Below are 20,332 nucleotides of genomic sequence, written 5' to 3' on the forward strand. Positions count from 1 at the left end.
TACCCTCATCCACGTGCTTGGTCACCTCCTCGAAGTATTCAATAAGACTTGTAAGGCAAGACCTACCCTTCACAAATCCGTGCTGGCTGTCCCTAATCAAGCAGTGTCTTTCCAGATACTCATAAATCCTATCCCTCAGTACCCTTTCCATTACTTTGCCTACCACAGAAGTAAGACTAACAGGCCTGTAATTCCCGGGGTTATCCCTATTCCCTTTTTTGAACTGGGGCACAACATTCGCTACTCTCCAGTCCCCTGGTACCACCCCCGTTGCCAGTGAAGACGAGAAGATCATTGCCAACGGTACTGCACTTTCCTCTCTTGCTTCCCACATAATCCTAGGATATATCCTGTCAGGCCCGGGGGACTTGTCTATCCTCAAGTTGTTCAAAATGTCCAGCACATCTTCCTTCCTAACAGGTATCTCTTCTAGCTTACCAGTCCATTTCACACTCTCCTCTTCTCCAATACGGTCCCTCTCGTTCGTAAATACTGAAGAGAAGTACTTGTTCAAGACCTCTCCTATCTCTTCCGACTCAATACACAGTCTCCCACTATTGTCCTTGATCGGACCTACCCTCGTTCTCGTGATTCTCAGGTTTCTCACATACGCATAAAATGCCTTGGGGTTATCCTTGATCCTATCCGCCAACGATTTTTCATGCCCTCTCTTAGCTCTCCTAATCCCTTTCTTCAGGTCCCTTCTGGCTATCCTGTATCCCTCCACTGCTCTGTCTGAACCCTGTTTCCTCAACCTTATTTAAGCCTCCTTCTTCCTCTTTATCAGACATTCAACCTCTCTCGTCAACCAAGGCTCCCTCACATGACCATTTCTTTCCTGCCTGATAGGTACATACATTTCATGGACACGTCGTATCTGCTCTTTGAAGAAGTTCCACATTTCCACCACATCCTTCCCTGACATCCTATGCTCCCAACGTATGCTCCTCAAATCCTGCCTTACAGCATTGTAATTTCCCTTCCCCCAATTATAAAATCTACCTTGTTGTGCGCACCTATCTCTCTCCATAACCAAGGTGAAAGTCACAGAATTGTGGTCACCATCACCAAAATGTTCACCCACTAACAAGCCCACCACTTGTCCCGGTTCATTACCGAGTACCAAATCCAATATGGCCTCCCCTCTGGTTGGACAATCTACATACTGTGTTAGAAAAGCTTCCTGGACACACTGCACAAACACCGCCCCATCCAATCTACTTGATCTAAAGAGCTTCCAATCAATATTTGGGAAGTTGAAATCGCCCATGACTACTACCCTGTGGCTTCTGCACCTTTCCAAAATCTGTTCCCCAATCTGTTTCCCCACATCTCTGCTGCTATTGGGGGGCCTATAGTAAACACCCAACAAGGTGACTGCACCTTTCCTATTTCTGACTTCAGCCCATACTACCTCTAAAGGCAGATCCCCCTCGAACTGCCTTTCTGCAGTTGACTTCTTGTTTCTCTGAAATCAATTTTGCTTCCTGTGTTTTGATGGTCCTTGCAGCTGCTTTCAGCTGCCGTGTATTCCTCATCTGAAAGGAGAGACCAGTTTAGTTGTGCGCTGGAATTAGGGAAGATTAGAAACGATTCATATGGGACCTCATAATAAAGGATCTGTATTCCACTGTAAGTATGATAATGAAATGGCAATATAATCCCAAGTTAGATCTTCTGTCATTCTAATTTCATTTGTGTTATCTATAATTACTGCAGTGTCTTTTGTTGCTGTAATAGGGCAATAAATGTAGAGGTGAACTCAAAGTTACACTGCAGCAATACAGATCTCGTATTAAATCCTTTTGCCATCAATTCAGTTTAATTTTACATTGTTTCCACTTCTTCCACATGCACTTTGAGATGTTCATTTCATCCAGTTTTGAAAGCACTCCCATTGTATGGAACCCTGGAATTTCATATGAGAATTGCCCTCATTTCTCTCTCTTGCCAGAGTATGAAAAAGGAGAATGGGAACTTACATTAAATGGCTAAGGCAGAAGATCCATCCAATACAATTCAATGATGTTCTTGTTCCTACCTGTTCTTCATCCCAAAAGCTGGAAATGAGTTTCGAGATCTGACTGCAGACCATCTCCAATCCGTCCATCCATTGCTCGGGGTTTAAATGTCACACTGAGAGGAAATTTCTGTGCTGTGTCGAAGAATCTGAGTAAAATGTGTCTGGCCCTACAATTTATGGGGAGGTGGGGTGACCTCAAATGATCAGTAAACCCAAAACATGCAAAATGTCGAGGTTTATTAAAATGTAATGGTAGGGTGTCATTTTGTTTAAAGATTTTTATCTGGCAGCGGGCCAGGCAGAGTGGCTACAGCAGGGTCTGAAGACGCGAAGCTGAAAATTGAAGTCTGATGCTGAAGGCTTGTGGTTGTCCAGTAACAGAGAGAAAGGCAGATGAGAGTGATGCCTCTCTACTTCACACCGCTCCCCCCCCCCCGCCCACACAACCTCACAGCCTATTCCCCTGATCTACCATTTGTGCAAGAAAATCACTCAATGCATATGGCTGCTAAAATTTGAGGTGTGCAGCCTTGTTTAAATTTTATAATTTTCTATTTAATTCAGAGAGCTTACATTCAACTGACCCCCAGGTTGTCCTGTTGAAAATGGGATTAGATATGTTTACAGCAGTTTGGCATTGTGTTCCTCATTTTGAAGAATATAACCGCCTAAACCCCAGTCTGGACATAAAAATAACCCCTCCTGCTCTAGTAGCTTGAGATGATGAGTTTATGAGCTTCAATATTGTATATTTTATTTCAGAACTGTGCAGAGATAACACATTTGTATATCAGTTACAGGTTTTACTTTCATTGCTTTAAAACGTTTACTCCACGTTACAGCTCTAGTGCCCAGTTCTTTCCACATGGGTTTACCATTCTGAGTCAGCACTGAAGCTGCCCCACAGTATCAGGGATCCGGGTTCAATTCCACCTTCCGATGACTGAATATGTGGAGGTTGCATGTTTTCACTGTGTCTCTGTGTTTCCTCTGGGTGCTCTGGTTTCCTCCCATAGTCCAAAAATGTGCAGATTAGGTGGATTAGCCATGCTAAATTACCCATAGTGTCCAGGGATGTGCAGGCTGGGTGGATTACCCATAGAAAAAGGTACAGGGTAGGGGGTGTGGGTCTGGGTGGGATGCTCTTCAGAGGGTTAGTGCGGATTTGATGGGTCAAATGCCCTGCTTCCACACTGTAGGGGCTCTATGATTCTATGAGTCTTCACTCAGAAACAGGAAACACAGTTGCCATCTGTAATAATCAGGCAAATATAATCAAACATAGAATAATGGAGCAGTAACCTATTGCTGCTCATCTTCAGTGTGAGTGTGTCATGCAGATTTAGGGAGTTGTGAATATCCCTCTGCATGAATTTCTGCTGTGGAGAGTTAGTACTACTGACATCAACTAATAAGTTATTTTTCTTCAGCACCACTTTCATCACCATTGTAACATTTCAGCTAGAAAAACAAGTCTGGAATTTTGAACAAATACCACTGTTGTCTTCTACTTTACCTGATGATATCTGTTTACTTGGCAGAACACCAGCTAAGATTTCTAACAGTAATGTCTGCTATATAATATGCCATGTTAGCTATATAATACACAGAAAGGCACCTGCCCCACCATCTGTCTCTTGGTCTACAGCTGTTTCTATTTAGGCCTAGAAATGGAGAAGATACAGTATTAGAATGGATTACAGTGGAACCCAGTTTACTTCGAGGGTTCAGTTTCATGAGTAACTGAAGTTTCATATATTATTACGCTGTCATGCTATTGAATGTATAGTAGGGAAGACAGCCATTTAAACCAAGAAGTAAATCCTGGTGATCATTCTGCATGTGAACATCTTTCCATCCTCCGTTGTCTAATAAATATACAAGGAAAGGGGTATTGGCAGTGCTGTCAAGCAGCACTTGCAGCTCCTGTCATACTGAAGAATATGCAGCAAGACTTGAGCAGCATCCAGGCTTGACCTGGTTTATGGCCTGTATCAGTGGAACCACGCAAGTGCTGAGCAGTGGCCATTGTGATGACACTGTACCTTTAAGAAGTGTGTTCGATGCTGTTTCTCATCCAGAGACGGGAGTGGTTTGTTACAATGGTGCTGGAATGTCTGCTTCAGGCAAACAGTTGATAAACAGCTTTAAGTTCTCCCTGGATTTTTAAAAAAATGTAAGATAAACTAATCAGGGGAGGGTGGGGTCACGCCCACAAAAACCCAAAAGGACTTTAGTTTTGCTTTCAGTTAGTTGGCAGTTTTTGTTGGCTGCTGGAACTCTAAGCTTGAGTTCACTGCTGCCACAATGAAATCTCCGATAAAGAGGCTTCCTCTTTTAAAAGCAAAAGGGCAGATTGTTTCTTTTGGTTTTCTTTCTACTGGACTGGAAAGAGACAGCACATGAGAAATATAACTGTTGCTGAATTGCCTTTGTGGAATGCGGCCTGTTTTGGAACAGTTGAAGATTAGTGGTTGAGTAATATATTAATAAGTACTGTATTTCAGTAAAGTTATGACAATTCTTCTTTTTATTGTATTTTAATTACTATAAGAATAATGTGTTTTGATGAATGCTTAGTGGTAGAACAATCAAATCAGATAGGTGAAAATGATGACTGCAGATGCTGGAGTTTAAAGTCGAGAGTGTGGTGCTGGATAAGGACAACAGGTCAGGCAGCACCCGAGGAGCAGGAAAATCGATGTTTTGGACAAAAGCCCCTTCTTCAGGAATCCTGATGAAGGGCTTTTGCCTGAAACATCGTTTTTCCTGGTCCTCCAGTGCTGCCTGACCTGCTGTGCTTTTCCAGCACCTCACACACCAATCAAATCATATCTAGAGCACAGAGTCTTACAGTTGCCTTTTCAAAAAATGAAAGTTAGAGTCTAGGCAAATTCCATAGTACTCTTTGGAGGTTCTGATCTGGTCCATCACGCCATTTCCAACACAAGAAAATCTAACTATTGACCCTTGATATTAAATGGTATTACCATTGCTGAATGCCCTACAATCAACACCCTGATGTTATAGTAAGTAGGAACTCAGCTGCACCAGCTATATAAATGCTGTGGCCACAAGTCAGAGGCTTAGAGGTCTGCAGCGGATAACTCACATCTTGACTCCCCCAAAGTCTGTCCACCGTCTACAAGGCACAATTCAGGTACATGATAGAATTAATGGGTGAAGTTCAAACAGCATTGAAGAATATTGTGGGACAAAGCAGCCCACTTGATTGGCACCACATCCATGAACTTTAGCATTTGCTCCCTTTACCAGCCACATACAGGGCATACCATCGACAAGATGCTCTCCAGTAGCTAATCAAGACTTGATGGAAGCATCCTCCAAAGTCATGACTTCTACCATCAAGAAGGACAATCAGAGCAGATGTAAGGGGAGATCAAAGATAGAAATTGCAAGAGAAACTCAGCAGGTCTGGCAGCATCTGTAGAAGGAAGTGGAATTCATCAGAATCAAGTTCAGTGTGTTAATTTCTGCCTTCTTCCCGCAAATACCGTGAGACCTGTTGAGTTTCTCCAGCAATTTCTGTTTATGTTTCAGATCTCCAGTATCTGCAATTATTTGTTTTATGTAAGGGACATCATCTTGACTTGGAACTATGGTAATTGCTGTTCATTTACTGTCATTGGGTTAAGATGCAGGTACTCCCATACAGCACCGATGATGTTCCAACACCCCAGAACTGCAGCAATTTGAGATGCAAGCCCCTCGTCACGAAATCCCAGGCAAGCAGGATTGGGCAATAAATGCTGTGTGTAGCCAGCAATGCCTTCATGACATGAACAAACCTAAAACTAAAGACTTGGTGAAGGAGACTACAGAAATGTCTGCCTACTATATTAAGAAATTTCCTTAATTTTTGCCACATCCTTCCATTGTAAGTGATTAAAATTACATTTGCATGCAGCTTAAGTTAGAACTTGACTAAAGCCTATTGCACAAGCAAATAATTAAATAATAGAATGCCTAATATTTTCCTGACTTGTTAACATTTCTATCTCGGCAAGTTTAGCAGGTCAGTAGGTCTTGAGAAACATCTCTTTAACATCAATAAGATTAATATTTAAAAATAAAGCTAAGATGTGTAAAAATATATCAACCATGATCAAATAGCGGAGCTGACACAATGAGCCAAATTCTGTTTCTGTCTTATGGTCATGCTTTTGACTGTTTTATACATGATGTTTCTGAATAACTGTAAATTATTGATATCTGGGTTATTCATGAAGACTTGAAATACCAAGCATCCATACTTTTGCCCCTGCGGTGCCTTTCAGCATGTTTCTGTCCTGTGATGTTACATAATTTATCTTTCGTTTTAAATTCCCTGATTCCTGTGACATTTTATTTCTTTACAAGTCTTCCAAGCTGAAAGTGTGTTAGCTGTTGTGTGAGGAGTTCTGCTATCTACTGTATCTGAAAATTCGGAGAAGTTAAAGTGATTTGTCAAACCAAATCTTCACTATTAAAATTTATGCTGATTCAGTTATTGCTGTGTCAGTCCTGTGTCAACTTACCAAATAAAATTAGAATAATTTTGCCTGATATTGCTGTTTGATTGATAGGCCAATAATTGCTTTGACCTATATACAACCAATTATATCTCAAATGCAGAAAGATGCCTATGGTCCTTTGTGAACTCTGGCTAATTACTGTACGTACTTGCTATTTTGCATCTCAATTTTTTTGGTACAGTCCTGCAAAACTCCATAAGTACATTTTGGTTTCTTCATCATGATGCGCAGTGCACCATGTTTTCTCTTCAACATCATCATGTTATGTAACTTGAGGCTCATGGGAATTGGCTAACTCTAAGTTAAATCAATCCATGAAGTACCTTTTCCATGTGGATCTGAAAATCTGAGGAATTTGACGATGTGCATTAGATGTTGAATACATACTAATATTTTGTTAAAGTACCTAAAGAAAATATTAAGTTGGTATTTTTATTATTTACTTCCTATTTTACTGGTATTTTAATCCTCAGAATTCTGATTGAAATATTGTAAGAATACTTTCAAAATCTACTTTGCATGTTTGCTTGTTTAATCTCTTCAGCCACTTTTGAACCCATATTCCTAAGCTTTTTTTTGATGTGGCTTTCAAAGATTTGTTTTTCTAAATTCTATTTTTGTTGCTCTCTTTCAATTTGGAAGTCTTTTAAATTAGTTCATGTTTATTATTTTTTAACTTGTATGTATCTTGGTAACTGAAATACCACTTTGTTCTTGTTCGGACAAGGAGCACAACAGTTTGAACCTTCATTGATTATTAGTTTTTTGATTCAAAGCAAGCAATAGGTCTAAGGTTGTAAATTGTGTGTGTGTAACCTTTCTCTACATTTCTCAAAGCATAATTATTGTGGTCAGAATTGAACTGCATTTGTTATTATTCGGAAAATATGAAATTGAGAGCAGATATATATTTTGCCAGCTGCAAAAGATGTGATTAAAACAAAATAGTTTGCTGAAGTGAGCAATATCACCATGTGCATTTATTTAAAATCCAGAATAGATTGTTTCGTATTTGTCATGCGTGAAGTTTCAAGAAACTTGTTCTGAATGCATAACATATCTAATTAACAGCAATTAACATCATACAGAACAGCTCAACCAATGTCTATAAGTATTGTGGAACCTTAGAATTGCTGCTTAATAATTCATGCCACATAAATTATAAATCACAATGCATCAAGAAATAAGGATCCATTTAACCTGGTATTTTTACAGTCATGAAAAGGCGAAAATTATAAACAAAGTTATTGTCCCCATTTTCTTTCAAGTAATTTAGTTCCACTCTCAGTGAAATGAAATGCATTAGCATTCTGTTTAATATTCCACCCTTCAACTTGTCTGCAAAGTGGAACAAAGAGTACAAAAATGTCGTGAGTCTTGATTTATGGTGGGCCTAGATTCTTTCAGGCTCTAAAGCTTAGCCAAGAGGTGTGTGGCAGAAGAAAAGTATGATTAATTTAAATTAATATGAGAGTAGGCCATCCATGTATTCAGATCTTAATACTTCAAGTTTGGAATCTTAGTGCACTGACCTAGTTTTCCGTGGCTTCATGGGTTTGCAGTTTGAGGTGGCTGCAGCTGCTGACAGTCACTCTATTGTTTCAGTTAGTTTCTTTTAAGGAAAACCAATAGAGGGTGAGCATTTCGGTTGCCTTAGGGTGCAATTCAATAGAAGCATGTTTCTGAAGTCTCACGTTCAGCGCTTTGTGAAAACTTTGCGAGACTGATCAAGTCAACCCACAGCTTTTTTCTTGAATGCTGTTTGAGACTACTTTTCATCGCTTATGCTGAACTTGTTAAATGTGAGACATGCTGTTGGGTAAGTAAAACCATGTGGAAAATAGATTTTTGTTTCTTAAGTGCAAACTTAACAGTTGTACGTGAACTATGTACACAGATTGTTTGGTCTTTTATTGCAAAACCATGTATGACTTTGCTCTACTTCAGGTAGATGTGTAGCTAAAGTTAAGAATTTCCATAGGAAATCTTGTTATGAAGTAGTGAAGTAATAATGTAAGTTGATAGACTCACAGGGATACTTCCATGTGTTCTTTGAATGTAAGATTTTAAAGACACTTGGGTAATGTAATTGAAATATTAGAATCATTCGCTAAATAACTTGAAAGTATGTTTTCAAATATCTGATATAAAAAGCATCGAAAAACTAAAGTATATTGTAAAATGTTTAGGAACAGAATTTTATGGCTGTGTGTGCCTTCTAATTTTAAGAAATAACTTATTATTTGTCAAATGTAATTATAGAATATTTAATTACAGAATAGTGTTGTTGTACAATCCTTGAACTTTAACTTGTTGTCAATATATAATTAATCTGTTCATATTAGTTTGACATGATGTATTATTTAGTAAACAGGAATATTCACTTAATTGAAACTTACATGGGTTGTTTTCTGTAAAACATGTATGTTATGAATTTACGAATGGGCAAGAAAAAAAAGGGTTACTTGCATTTAATATGCTATAGCTTGTTAATGTGTTAAATAGTTTGTGCATTGTGGGGAAAGTAACTGACAATGCAAGTTTGGCAGCTGGGTAAAAGGCAAAACAGGCAAATGAATTAATACAATAGATTGGGGGTAAAATTACTAAGCTAGCAGAAGTGAATGGAGTTGTGCCAACAGAAAACAGCTTTTAATTTTCATTTTTTGGCCTCTTGTAAATGTGCACTTAATCGGGTGTTGAATGATGTGAAGCTGAATATGCTATATGCCAAACCATTACATAAACAAAAATTATTGCAAATAAAAATTTTGCAATAATATCCCACCATGAAGCAATATTTAACAAAATATCAATAAGATATGCCAGTTGTAGTCAACCAAGAATGTGATTGATGGACACTAAATTTTCCTGTTACTGTCAAACATTAACATTCTGGCCCCTAGGCGTTTTCTGCTTGTACTGAATGCAGCAGTATTTATCTTTTTGTCTAAATGAGCAGGTTTATGGGAATACACAGAGTTTTCTTTGCATTGATTTAGACACTGTCTTTGGATCAGCCCCAACTTTAATGTATAGTTTTATTTCACCAGGTGTACTTGTTGGATCTTGCTGAACTTCACTTGGCTATTAACTAGTTGCACACGTTAGGCATTTTTCTCATTTGCCTTAGGGCAAGATTAGCACAGATGAGAATTGTCTCTTTGCCTGCACCTTTTGCAGCTGTTTCAAAGGTTTCAACTAGATAAGATTAAGGGCAAGCTTTCAAATCTCCACCCAGATGCTATCAGGTATGTTCCATTATGTTTGTGCAGGTTCACAAAATAACTCCAAGGAACTCTTCATAAAGGCTTTGATATACTCTTAGGAATCATTTTGGGAAATAATTTACCATGCTTTACATACTGCACTTGAACAAAATGAACTGTTGTTGATTGCTCCCAGATACTAGTACATAAATTGACCTCAGTTCAAACAGAAATTTCAAAGAGCAAATTACAAAGTGACTAGCTTATGTTCTTTCTCCTCGAAAAGAAGTCTGTGTTTCAGACTGTAAATTAGATGTTTGCAGTTGAACTAGTTACAGCACAAGTAGAACCAAAAGAATGGAGTTTTTCTCACAGTCCTATGTTGAAAGCTATGTCATTCTCATGGATCTGATTGAATACTTAGCATTTAAGTATGATTTACTTATAGCTTTCACAGATTTAACAATTGGGCAACTAAATGCCTCAACAAAGCAAAAAATTTAGAACTGTATACAAGCTCAATTTTGATCTGTACCTAATTTTAAATGTTTCATTGGAATAATTATGAAAAGTTCCCAATCCTTATTTACTTACTGATAATTTCTGTCTTTACTTGGAAGCTACAGAAAACCCCTTTTAATTAGTATCTGCTATTCCAAATAGTTTCCGAAATTCAGAAATGACTTTTCCCAGTCTTGCAGATAAATACATTCAAAAGGTTAATGGTCTGGGATGATAGCTGTCAGTTCCCCTGTATTTTTGTGAAGGAGAACACTAACAATCATTTGGAAGGTTCAGTCTGGCACAAATACAAAATAGAAAAGATGGCCAAACTGTAGCAGTGGGCAAATGCTTGGCAGCTGTTGTATAATGTGGATTAATGGGAGGTTATCCATTTTGGTAGCCAAAACCAGAAGGCAGATCATTATCTGAATGGTGATAGATTGAGAAAAGAGGACATGCAATGACATCTGGGTGCCCTTGCTGAAAGTAATGGTGAATGAGGCAAACAGTATGTTAGTCTTCATAGCGAGAAGATTTGAGTACAGGAGCAGGGATGACTTGCTGCAATTGTACAGAGCCTTGGTGATACCACTCCTGGAGTGCTGTGTGCAGTTTTTGTTGTCTTGTCTGAAGAATGATGTTATGGCCATGGAATGAATGCAAGGACAATTTACTGTCATGATTCCTAGGGTAGCAGGCCTAGGAATTTGTAGAGAGATGGAATCAGACGTATATCATGGAGTTTAGAAGATTGGGAGTGGGGCTCCCAACTAGCAAGAAGTCCAGTACCAGGAGTCACAGTTTAAAAAAATCAGAATAGGCCACTAAAGGTGAGAGGAGAAGAAATGTCTTCACCCAGGCCATGGTGAACTGTGGAATTCTATATCACAGACAATGTTTGAGAGTAAATTGTTGAATATTTTTGGGAAGGAGGTATATATATTTCATAGCTGAAAATGTGTTGCTGGAAAAGCGCAGCAGGTCAGGCAGCATCCCAGGAGCAGGAGAATCGACATTTCGGGCATGAGCCCTTCTTCAGGACCGAAACGTCAATTCTCCTGCTCCTTGGATGCTGCCTGACCTGCTGCGCTTTTCCAGCAACACATTTTCAGCTCTGATCTCCAGCATCTGCAGTCCTCACTTTCTCCATATATAGTTCATAGCCCTGATGAGACCAATGGGCATTATGAGAAAGTGGGAGCAGGATACCGAGTGATCAGCCATGATCATATTGAATGGCAGAGCAGGCTTGAAGGGACCTATGGCAAACTCCTGCTCTCTATGTTTCTGTGTTTCTAGTTTTATATTGGAATTTCATGGAGCATTGTGCTGCCAAAGCTTTGGGACTGGTTATCAAGGATATCTTTGATAATTCATGAAATATGAATGCTGAATGTAATATGAATTCTTTTCATGAATTTGAAATTTATGCACAAGAAAATCCAGTTTTCAAATAATGAAAGTGATTTTTAATATATACGTGCATCTTAGCATTTATCAAGAGAGTCAGATGGCTGGCATCACCTTGCGCTCAATTCTGCAATGCCAAAAGTTTGATGTTTTATGAGGCCACGATGAGGTGTGCGCCTCATTAACCCCCCCAATTTTAGTTTGATTTTTATAGATGACTTCCACATATTTGTATCCTCTATTGTTCTGTAAACTCAACTCAAAAAGCAACCCATGCCTCTTGTTTGTATGCTTTGATTCTTAAACTTGTAATTGACAGGTATGTGAAGCATGGTGTAATTTGATTTATTAGTTGACTAACGTGTTCCGTTTTCTGCATTAGCTTGTTTTAGTGATATTTCATGCAGGATTCCTTTTGCAAAAATCTGTAATCACAATACTGTTGCTGCTGGCAGCTCTAAAACTTCCACTTCTAATCATACTGTGCCAAATGGCTATTACAATGGGCTGATATGGTATTTGAGATTGATACGGTACAGAAGTCTGTGCTTCCACACTTGATTGCTGATACCCGCTCATACCCCATCTAGCATCCAAAAATTTAACTTATAGGCACCAATATTTGACCTTTTCTGAATAGATCTACCTTGGTCAGCAGAGTATACCTCTTACTGAAGATGTTTGTGTCTGTATAGAATTTAGCTTGAGAACACTCATACCCATTGCTGTGATGGTTGTCAGGACCCAGACTTTTAATGCGATTGGAACATTTCAAGCTACCTCCACTGACCAATATTATAATACTCAGGATTGGTCCCAACAACAGAGTAGAGACATGACAAAAGCTGTTTTCCTCAATAGAATGACATGTTCTTGTCCTTCAGGAAAGTTTTGTGACTGGCTTTTCTGAGAGGCTGGACTTTTTTGGAATATATGTAAGGCTGCTGACAATAATGCTACCACACGTATGAGTAGTAAGGAATTCCATCAACAAGTACGTATCAAACCAGGTGAAAAATGTGATGGAACTTTGAAACATTGGAAGTCCGGATCATGGATCATTAAACATGCAGAGAAAATCATCAAAACATTTAATGCAATGGTGACTTTACATCTCGAGGGTTAGGATACAAGGGAGCAGGAATCATGCTTCAGCAGCTACACACAGGAATATTTGCACCTGGGACTCCAAGGGTTAAACTCTGAGGGAAGAGCTAACAAAGTAGAGTGATAGTCCCTGGAATTTAGAAAACTGAAAGGTTATTTGATCGAAGTTTTGTAAGATATTTATGAGAACAGACATGAATAGTTTGGTAACAACAATTCCTCTGCTTGAGTAGTCTAGCACTAGAAGGGTAAAGTATAAAGAAGTTTTTAGAATGAAATGAGGATGAAAAGAAGAGGAAGAGTTTAGAACTCTCTTCAATAAACAGTTGTCAAGAAAGAACCTGTGTTAATTTTAAATCTGAGATTGATGGATTTTTGTGAATTGGAGTTAAGGAATATGAAGTAACACTGAGTATATGAAGTTAGGTTGCACACTAGCCTTGATCTCAGTGAATGGCTGAACAAGGTGGAGAACTGAATTGCATACTCCTGTGCTTATATACTATGGCAGCAGCCATGGTATCCTTGCTTTGTGGTAAATCCACTGTGCGAGCACTATTGCTTGGAGCAGATTGACTGCTGGAAGAAAATGATTGTTCTTGTTCTTAAAAACAGTAATGAAACTTTGTTTCGTGTTCAAAGTTCAAAAGGTCATACAATGAGTCTCAAACTGCCAATTAAATTATGGTGAAGTATACTGGAGGCATTTTAAAATAATTTTGCACCTTGCGTAACAGCTTTGAGAATATTCTATAAATGTATTACAAAGGATATACAGCACAGAACAGGCGATTCAACTCGACCTCCTCTTGGGAAATAAGGCAGGGCAAGTGCCTGAACTGTGAGTGGGGAAACACTTTGGAACCAATGATGGTAATTCTGTTAGTTTTAAAATGGTTCTGGAAAAGGATAGTCTAGTGCACAAATTAAAGTTCTACATTGGGACAAGGCCACTTTTGGTGGTAACCAACAGGAACTTTCAAAAGTTGACTGGTAGAGTCAGTTTGCATTTAAAGGGACATCTGGCAAGTTGGGAGGCTTTGAAAAGTGAATGAAACTTCAGGGACAGCATGTCCCTGTTAACGCGCAAGTCAAGGCTGGCAGTAGTAGGGAACGCTGGGTGACTAGAGGTATTGAGGCTCTAGTCAAGAAAAAAGAAGCCTATGTCAGGTATAGACAACCAAAATCAAATGAATCCCTTGAGAACAGAGGGGATTCAGGAGGGCAAAAAAGGGGACATGAAATAGCTTTGGCAGATAGGATAAAGGAAAATCCAAAGAGACTCTACAACTATTTTAAGGGCAATATAGTAACTAGGGAGAGAATAGGGTCCTTTACAGATTAGTGAGACATTCTTTGTGTGGAACCACAGGAGATGGGTGAAATCCTAAATGAATATTTCACATCAGTATTTACTGTACAGAAGGAAACTAGGAAACTTGGGGAAATAAATGGTAATGCCTTAAAGTGTCCACATTACAGAAGAGGTTGTGGTGGAGGTCTTAAAATGCATAAAGGTAGAGAAATCCTCGGGGCCTAATAAAATGTATCCCGGGATATTGTAGGAAACTAGGGAAGAAATTGTGGGGACCCAAGCTGAGATATTTGTATCATTGGCAGCCGTGGGGGAGGTGCCAGAAGTCGGCAGGGTGCTTCATCTTGTGCCATTATTTAAGAAAGGTTGCAAAGAAAAGCCTTTCTTTTACAGACCAGTGAGGCTGGTGTCAGTTTTGGAGCTAATTCTAAGAGACAGGATCAACATGCATTGGAAAGGCGTGGACTGATTCAGGTTAGTTATCATGGCTTTGTGCGTAGGAAGTCATGTCTCATAAACCTGATTGAGTTTTTTTTTGAAGAGGTGACTAAGAAGATAGATGAAGGCAGAGCAGTTGTTGTCTACATCTTTAGCATGGCAGACTGTTTAGGAAGGTGAGATCAAATGGAATCCAGGTAATGCTAGCCAATTGGATACGAAACTGGCTTGACAGTAGGAGACAGAAGGTGGTGGTAGATGGTTATTGTTCAGACTGGAGGCCTGTGACCAGTGGTGTGCCACAAGGATTAGTGCTGGGTCCACTGTTGTTAATCATTTATATAATTGATTTGGATGAGAATATTGGAGGCACAGTTATTAAGTTTGTGGATTACATCAAAATTAGTGGTATGGTGGACAGTGAAGACAATTGTCTAAAAGTACAGTAGGATCTTAATCAACTGGACCAATGGGCCAAAGAATGGCCAATTGAGATAAATGTAAGGGGTTGCATTTTGGTAAGGCAAATCAGGGTAAGACCTAAACAGTTAATGGTAGAGCCCAGAAGAGAGTTGTCCAACAGAGATCGAGTGGTACAGGTATACAGTTCTTTGGAAGTTACATTAGAGAGAGACTGGGGGGTGAAGATGATGTTTGGTTTCATTGATTGGAGCACTGAGTACCAGAATTGGGATGCCAAATTATGTCTGTACAAGATATTGGTGAGGCCACATTTGGAGTACTGCATACAATTCTGATCACCCTGCTTTAAGAAGGATGTTATTATTACCAGAAAAGATGCAAGAAAAGATTTACAAGGATGTTACTGAGACTGGAAGGTTTGAGTTATAGGAAAGGCTGAATAGGCTGGGATTTTTCTTTCCCTGGAGCCTCGGAAGCTGAGAGGTGACTTTATGCAGATTGGTAGATTTATGAGGGGCATGGATAGGGTGAAGAGCAAGGTCTTTTCCCGAAGGTAGGGGAGTCCAATACTAAAGGGAATAGGTTTAAGGTGAGAGGGGAAAGATTCAAAAGGGATCTGAGGGACAACATTTTTCTGCAGAGTATGATGTGGATATGGAATGAATTGACGGAGGAAGTGGTGGAGGTGAGTATAATTACAACATTTAACATGTTGTAATTATACTCCCATTTGGATAGGTACATGGATAGGAAAGGCTTAGAGAGTTATGGGCCAAACGCAGGCAAATGAGACTAGTTTAGTTGAGGAAACCAGGTCGGCATGGACAAGTTGGACAGAAGAGCCTGTTTCTGTGCTTTATGACTCTATGACCAGTTCATGCCAGCATTGAACATGATTAGACAGGATAGTCGGAGAAAGTATGTTCTCAATGACTGGGGAGTCCAGAACAAGGGGCCTCAGACCAAGAATAAGGGACAGGCCTTTTAAGACTGAGATGAGTGGAATTTCTTCACACAGATGGTGGTAATCCTGTGGAATTTTCTGCCACAGGAAACTTCTTGAGGCCAATACATTGAAGACTTTCAGGAAATGTGTGTGTGTTATAAAGATACGTAGTTCTTAGAGCTAAAGGATTCAAATGATTTGGTGAGCATACAGAAATAGGGTATTGAGTTGGATCATCAGCCATGATAATTTTGAATGGTGGAGGAGGCTCAAAGGACCAAATTGCCTTCTGCTTCTGTTTTATGTCAATGTTGTCCTACTTGAGTGCCCTCTCAATTTCATTTCTCTAAATCTATCGTCATAATCATTTACTCACATCTTCCTCATACTTTGTTTAACTTTCCCTTAACTGCATCAATATTATTTGCTTCAACACTCTGTGGTAATAGGTTCCACATTCTCATCACTTTTTTGCTAAACTTTATTTCACTAAATTCCCTTTTTGGATTTCTTGGTGATTGTGTTATATTGATAGCCTCTTCTCCACAAGAAGGAATATTCTCTCCGTATCCACTCACTCAAACTCTTTCATAACTTTAAATGTATCTTTGGTCACCCCTCAGCCATCTGTGCATCTTTCTATAATATGTACACCCACCCATTTCCAGCAGCTTTCCAGTAAATCTTCTCTGCATCCTCTCCAATGCCTTTATATCCCTTTGGTAATATGGTAACCAGAACTGTGTGGAGAACTCTTAAGCGTAGTTTAAACAGGCTTCGATATTGATTTAGCCTAATTTTCCTACGTTTTAATTCTATCCAGAAGTAGAGCCTAGAACCTGATTTATTTTATATAAAATAGGACAGGCATTTCAGGAGTACAAGTGTCAAACGATGTAGCTGTCTTGGGTCAGGTATGTGTGTAGGGTGGGAGGTGGGTGAAGGGTAGCGAGCAGACAGGGGATGGGCTAATTTGCCGGGGGATGAGGGGCATAAGGCAAGAGGTGATTGCGTCGAGTGGCAAATGATTGGGAATAGTGTGCCAGGTGGGTGAGAAGTATAGGTGATTGCTGCGTAGGATGCCAGATGCGTGAGGAGTATAGGTGCTGGCTGAGTAGAATGCCAGGTGGGTGAGCAGTATAGGTGCTGGCTGGGTAGGGTGCCAGGTGGTTGAGGAGTATAGGTGCTGGGTTGGTGGATAAGGTGGAGGTGTGGTAGGATACCAGATGGGCAGGGTGGCATGTAAATAGCTGGCTTTTAAATGGGTCAGCACTTGGGTTAGGTTCGGGGCTATGGGTCAGTGAGGGCAGTTGGCACTTTCAGAACAGGTCTGTTGAGGGTGAGCAGGGATGGAGGGGGGAGGGGGGTGCAAGTCAGGCTAGGTCAGACTGCACTTGAGGGCATAGTGAGCCAGAGTCAGTGGGAAGCTAGTCGAGGCTGGTATTTGTGGGATATACTAGCCTGTGGATATTCAAGATAACTTGTGGTTCAGGAAAGAGTTAAGTCTAGGGGATTTTCGGATTGGAGGGAATGTTGAGGTTGACTTGGGGAGGGTGCTGGGTGCTTATTGGCTTTTGGAAGGAGATGGGGGAGTTTAGCAGGAGTTGCAGCAAGTTTTAATTCTACTAATGTTTTCTGGTCAACTATAGTGGTAAATGGTTGAAGATTCTGACTTTGTTAGGAAGTTTTGTGAAGGGTTGTCGATACAGCTAATTGTCCATCACAAGCTTCAACTTCTTCAATAATTTCCTCAAAGTTGGCTGCATTGGGACTTCCTCTTAGTCCTGATGTGCAATTTAAGCAAAGATTATTTTCCAGTTGGAAGATCTTGTCCATTATTTCCATTCTAATAACAAATCCACACAAGTTACTTGGGAGAGTGTCACCACTTTATTTCCTGTTCAACTTTACTACCGTCCTTTACTGTAGAATTCCTCTCCCTGCGGTAAGAGTACTTTTGGCCCATTGAGCCTGCACTGACCCTCTGAAGAACTTTCCAGTCATAGAGATGTACAGTATGGAAACAGACCCTTCAGTCCAACCTGACCAAGCCGACCAGATATCCCAACCCAATCTAGTCCCACCTACCAGCACCCGGCCCATATCCCTCCAAGCCGTTCCTATTCATATACCCATCCAAATGCCTCTTAAATGTTGCAATTGTACCAGCCTCCACCACTTCCTCTGGCAGCTCATTCCATACCTGTACCACCCTCTGTGTAGAAAAAGTTGCCCCTTTGGTCTCTCCATCTTTCTGATAGAAAGGAGACCAGAATTGCATGCAATATTCCAACAGTGGCCTAACCAGTGTCCTATACAGCCGCAACATGACCTCCCAACTCCTGTACTCAGTACTCTGACCAGTAAAGGAAAGCATACCAAACGCCGCCTTCACTATCCTTTCTACTTGCAACTCCACTTTCAAGGAGCTATGAACCTGCACTCTAAGGTCTCTTTGTTCAGCAACATTCTCTAGTATCTTACTATTAAGTCCACCCTATTCCTGCAACCCCACAATTTACGATGGCTAACCCACCTAGTCTATACATCCCCAGTCACTACAAGGCAGTTTCGCTTGGCCAATCCCCCTAACATGCACATCTTTGCTTTGTGGGAGGAAACTGGTGCACCTGGGTGAAACCCCATGCAGACACGGGGAGAACGTGCAAACTCCACACAGACTGTCGACCATGCCTGAACTTGAACCCGAGTCCCTGGTGCAGTGAGACAGCAGTGTTTTCCAGTGAGCTACTCTGCCACCAGTGTCATCCAGTATCTGATCTGTGGCCTCTGCTGCTCAGTACGAACACAGGAAAAGCCGCATGTGGATTTGGTGTGGTCATGTGCACCATTTAAAGCACCCTCTCCAACTCATGCTCACCCTCATGCTGTCTCCCACCATCTCCATCCAGACACAGACACACACACACACACATATACATTCAAACACATGAGCAATAATACATCAAGGGAGTTGAAGACAGAACTATGTCCCCTTCCTCACCCGGTTTGAGCAGTTAAATCCAATGAAAACATTGCAAACTCCATTATCCCCAATCCTACTGTACACTCTCCGAATGAATAAATTCAGAATCATTTACCCCTGCCACTGTACAATAGACAAAATTAGAGCAATAACACATCCTTCACTCACTTTCTCTGAATAACAGTTTGAAGAACAAAAGTTCACTTCTACCTTCCATTCCAGCAATACCCTTCTCATCACAGCTACATTGGTGCTTCTTCGTAAGAGATGATTGTTGACCCCAGTTTCCTTGAACCATTATTGGACATGACTCCCAAAGGCAATAGGACTGAAGTTATTAAGGAGCACAGCCATGGTGTTACTGTGTCTTTGTCTGTCTCATCACTTCGCTTGTATTGGTGGTTAATAATGTCAGAGGTCAGACAGAGTGCCCTGTGAGTAGTTGGCAACAATTAAACAACCAGACAGCTGTGGTCGATGAGTCAAATGATGTTGATTTCTTTTTTCCTGTGCTTAACCATAATTAGGCTGTGACGTAATGTCAGTTGGTTTGACTCTAATACAAAAACAAAATACTGGGGATGGTAATATTGAGGGAAATTCTCATCAGAACAGGCAGCATCTGTGTAGATAGAACAACACACATGTTTCAGGTGTTGATGAATGCTGGGTAACAGGTATCTGAGTGTAAATCTGGGGGATTAAGAAAGAAACATGAGAAATAACCTTATCAGTGAAATAAAGAAAGAAACAAAATTGGAGCAGCGGTTGTGATCTAAATGATAGAGCTCAGTGTTGAGTCCAGAAGGCTGAAAGTGCCTAATTTAAAGTTAATCCTTTGGTCATTTAATCTGCCCTGCCCTCCAACCTGTCTGAGATCTTTCCTTTTCTTCTCCCCTCCACCCACCCCCGTCTTCCCACCTTTGAATTGCTCAAAACCTATTACGTCAACTTTGTTCAGACAGGAGGTCACCTCAACCTGATTCATGAATTCTGTGTTTCTCTCTGTAAGGCTGCCTGACCTGCATTTGTATTGCCAGCATTTGATTTTATTTCAGATTTTCTGCAATGGCAATACTCTCCTTTTATAATCACAAAAACTGATCTTTTGGCATAAGTCAATTTGAGAAGTTTTATCAGAAGCTCTTTCAGTATTCCCAGTTACTCTACAAGTTGTTCAGGGACTTGGCAATAGTTCTGAAGACTTGTGCTCCAAAACTAACTACGCACCAGCTAAGATGTTTCATCTACCTTGCAATGCAGAGAATAGCCTGGATGCATTCTGTTCACAAAAAGCAAGGCAATTCTGACTAATTCAATTACATAGAACATAGAACAATACAGCACAGAACAGGCCCTTCGGCCCACGATGTTGTGCCGAACATTTGTCCTAGCTTAAGCACCCATCCATGTACCTATCCAATTGCCACTTAAAG

At 40.3% G+C, this 20,332-nt stretch overlaps 1 protein-coding gene across 4 annotated transcripts in view; it reads left to right on the plus strand.

Moving 5' to 3' along the window:
• znf385b (zinc finger protein 385B) overlaps positions 1–20,332 on the plus strand; it is a 426,346-nt gene that overhangs the window by 169,069 nt on the left and 236,945 nt on the right. The window contains exon 1 of one of the 4 annotated variants that reach the window (XM_043693509.1): positions 8,233–8,377. The exons of the other annotated variants lie outside the window; for them this stretch is intronic. Coding sequence (XP_043549444.1) covers positions 8,368–8,377 — 10 coding nt within the window. The 5' untranslated portion in view covers positions 8,233–8,367. Of the gene's footprint in view, positions 1–8,232; positions 8,378–20,332 lie in introns of those variants that run through there. 4 annotated transcript variants of the gene reach the window in all.

Source organism: Chiloscyllium plagiosum, chromosome 7 (genome assembly GCF_004010195.1).
Source record: "Chiloscyllium plagiosum isolate BGI_BamShark_2017 chromosome 7, ASM401019v2, whole genome shotgun sequence".
Lineage (NCBI taxonomy): Eukaryota > Metazoa > Chordata > Chondrichthyes > Orectolobiformes > Hemiscylliidae > Chiloscyllium > Chiloscyllium plagiosum.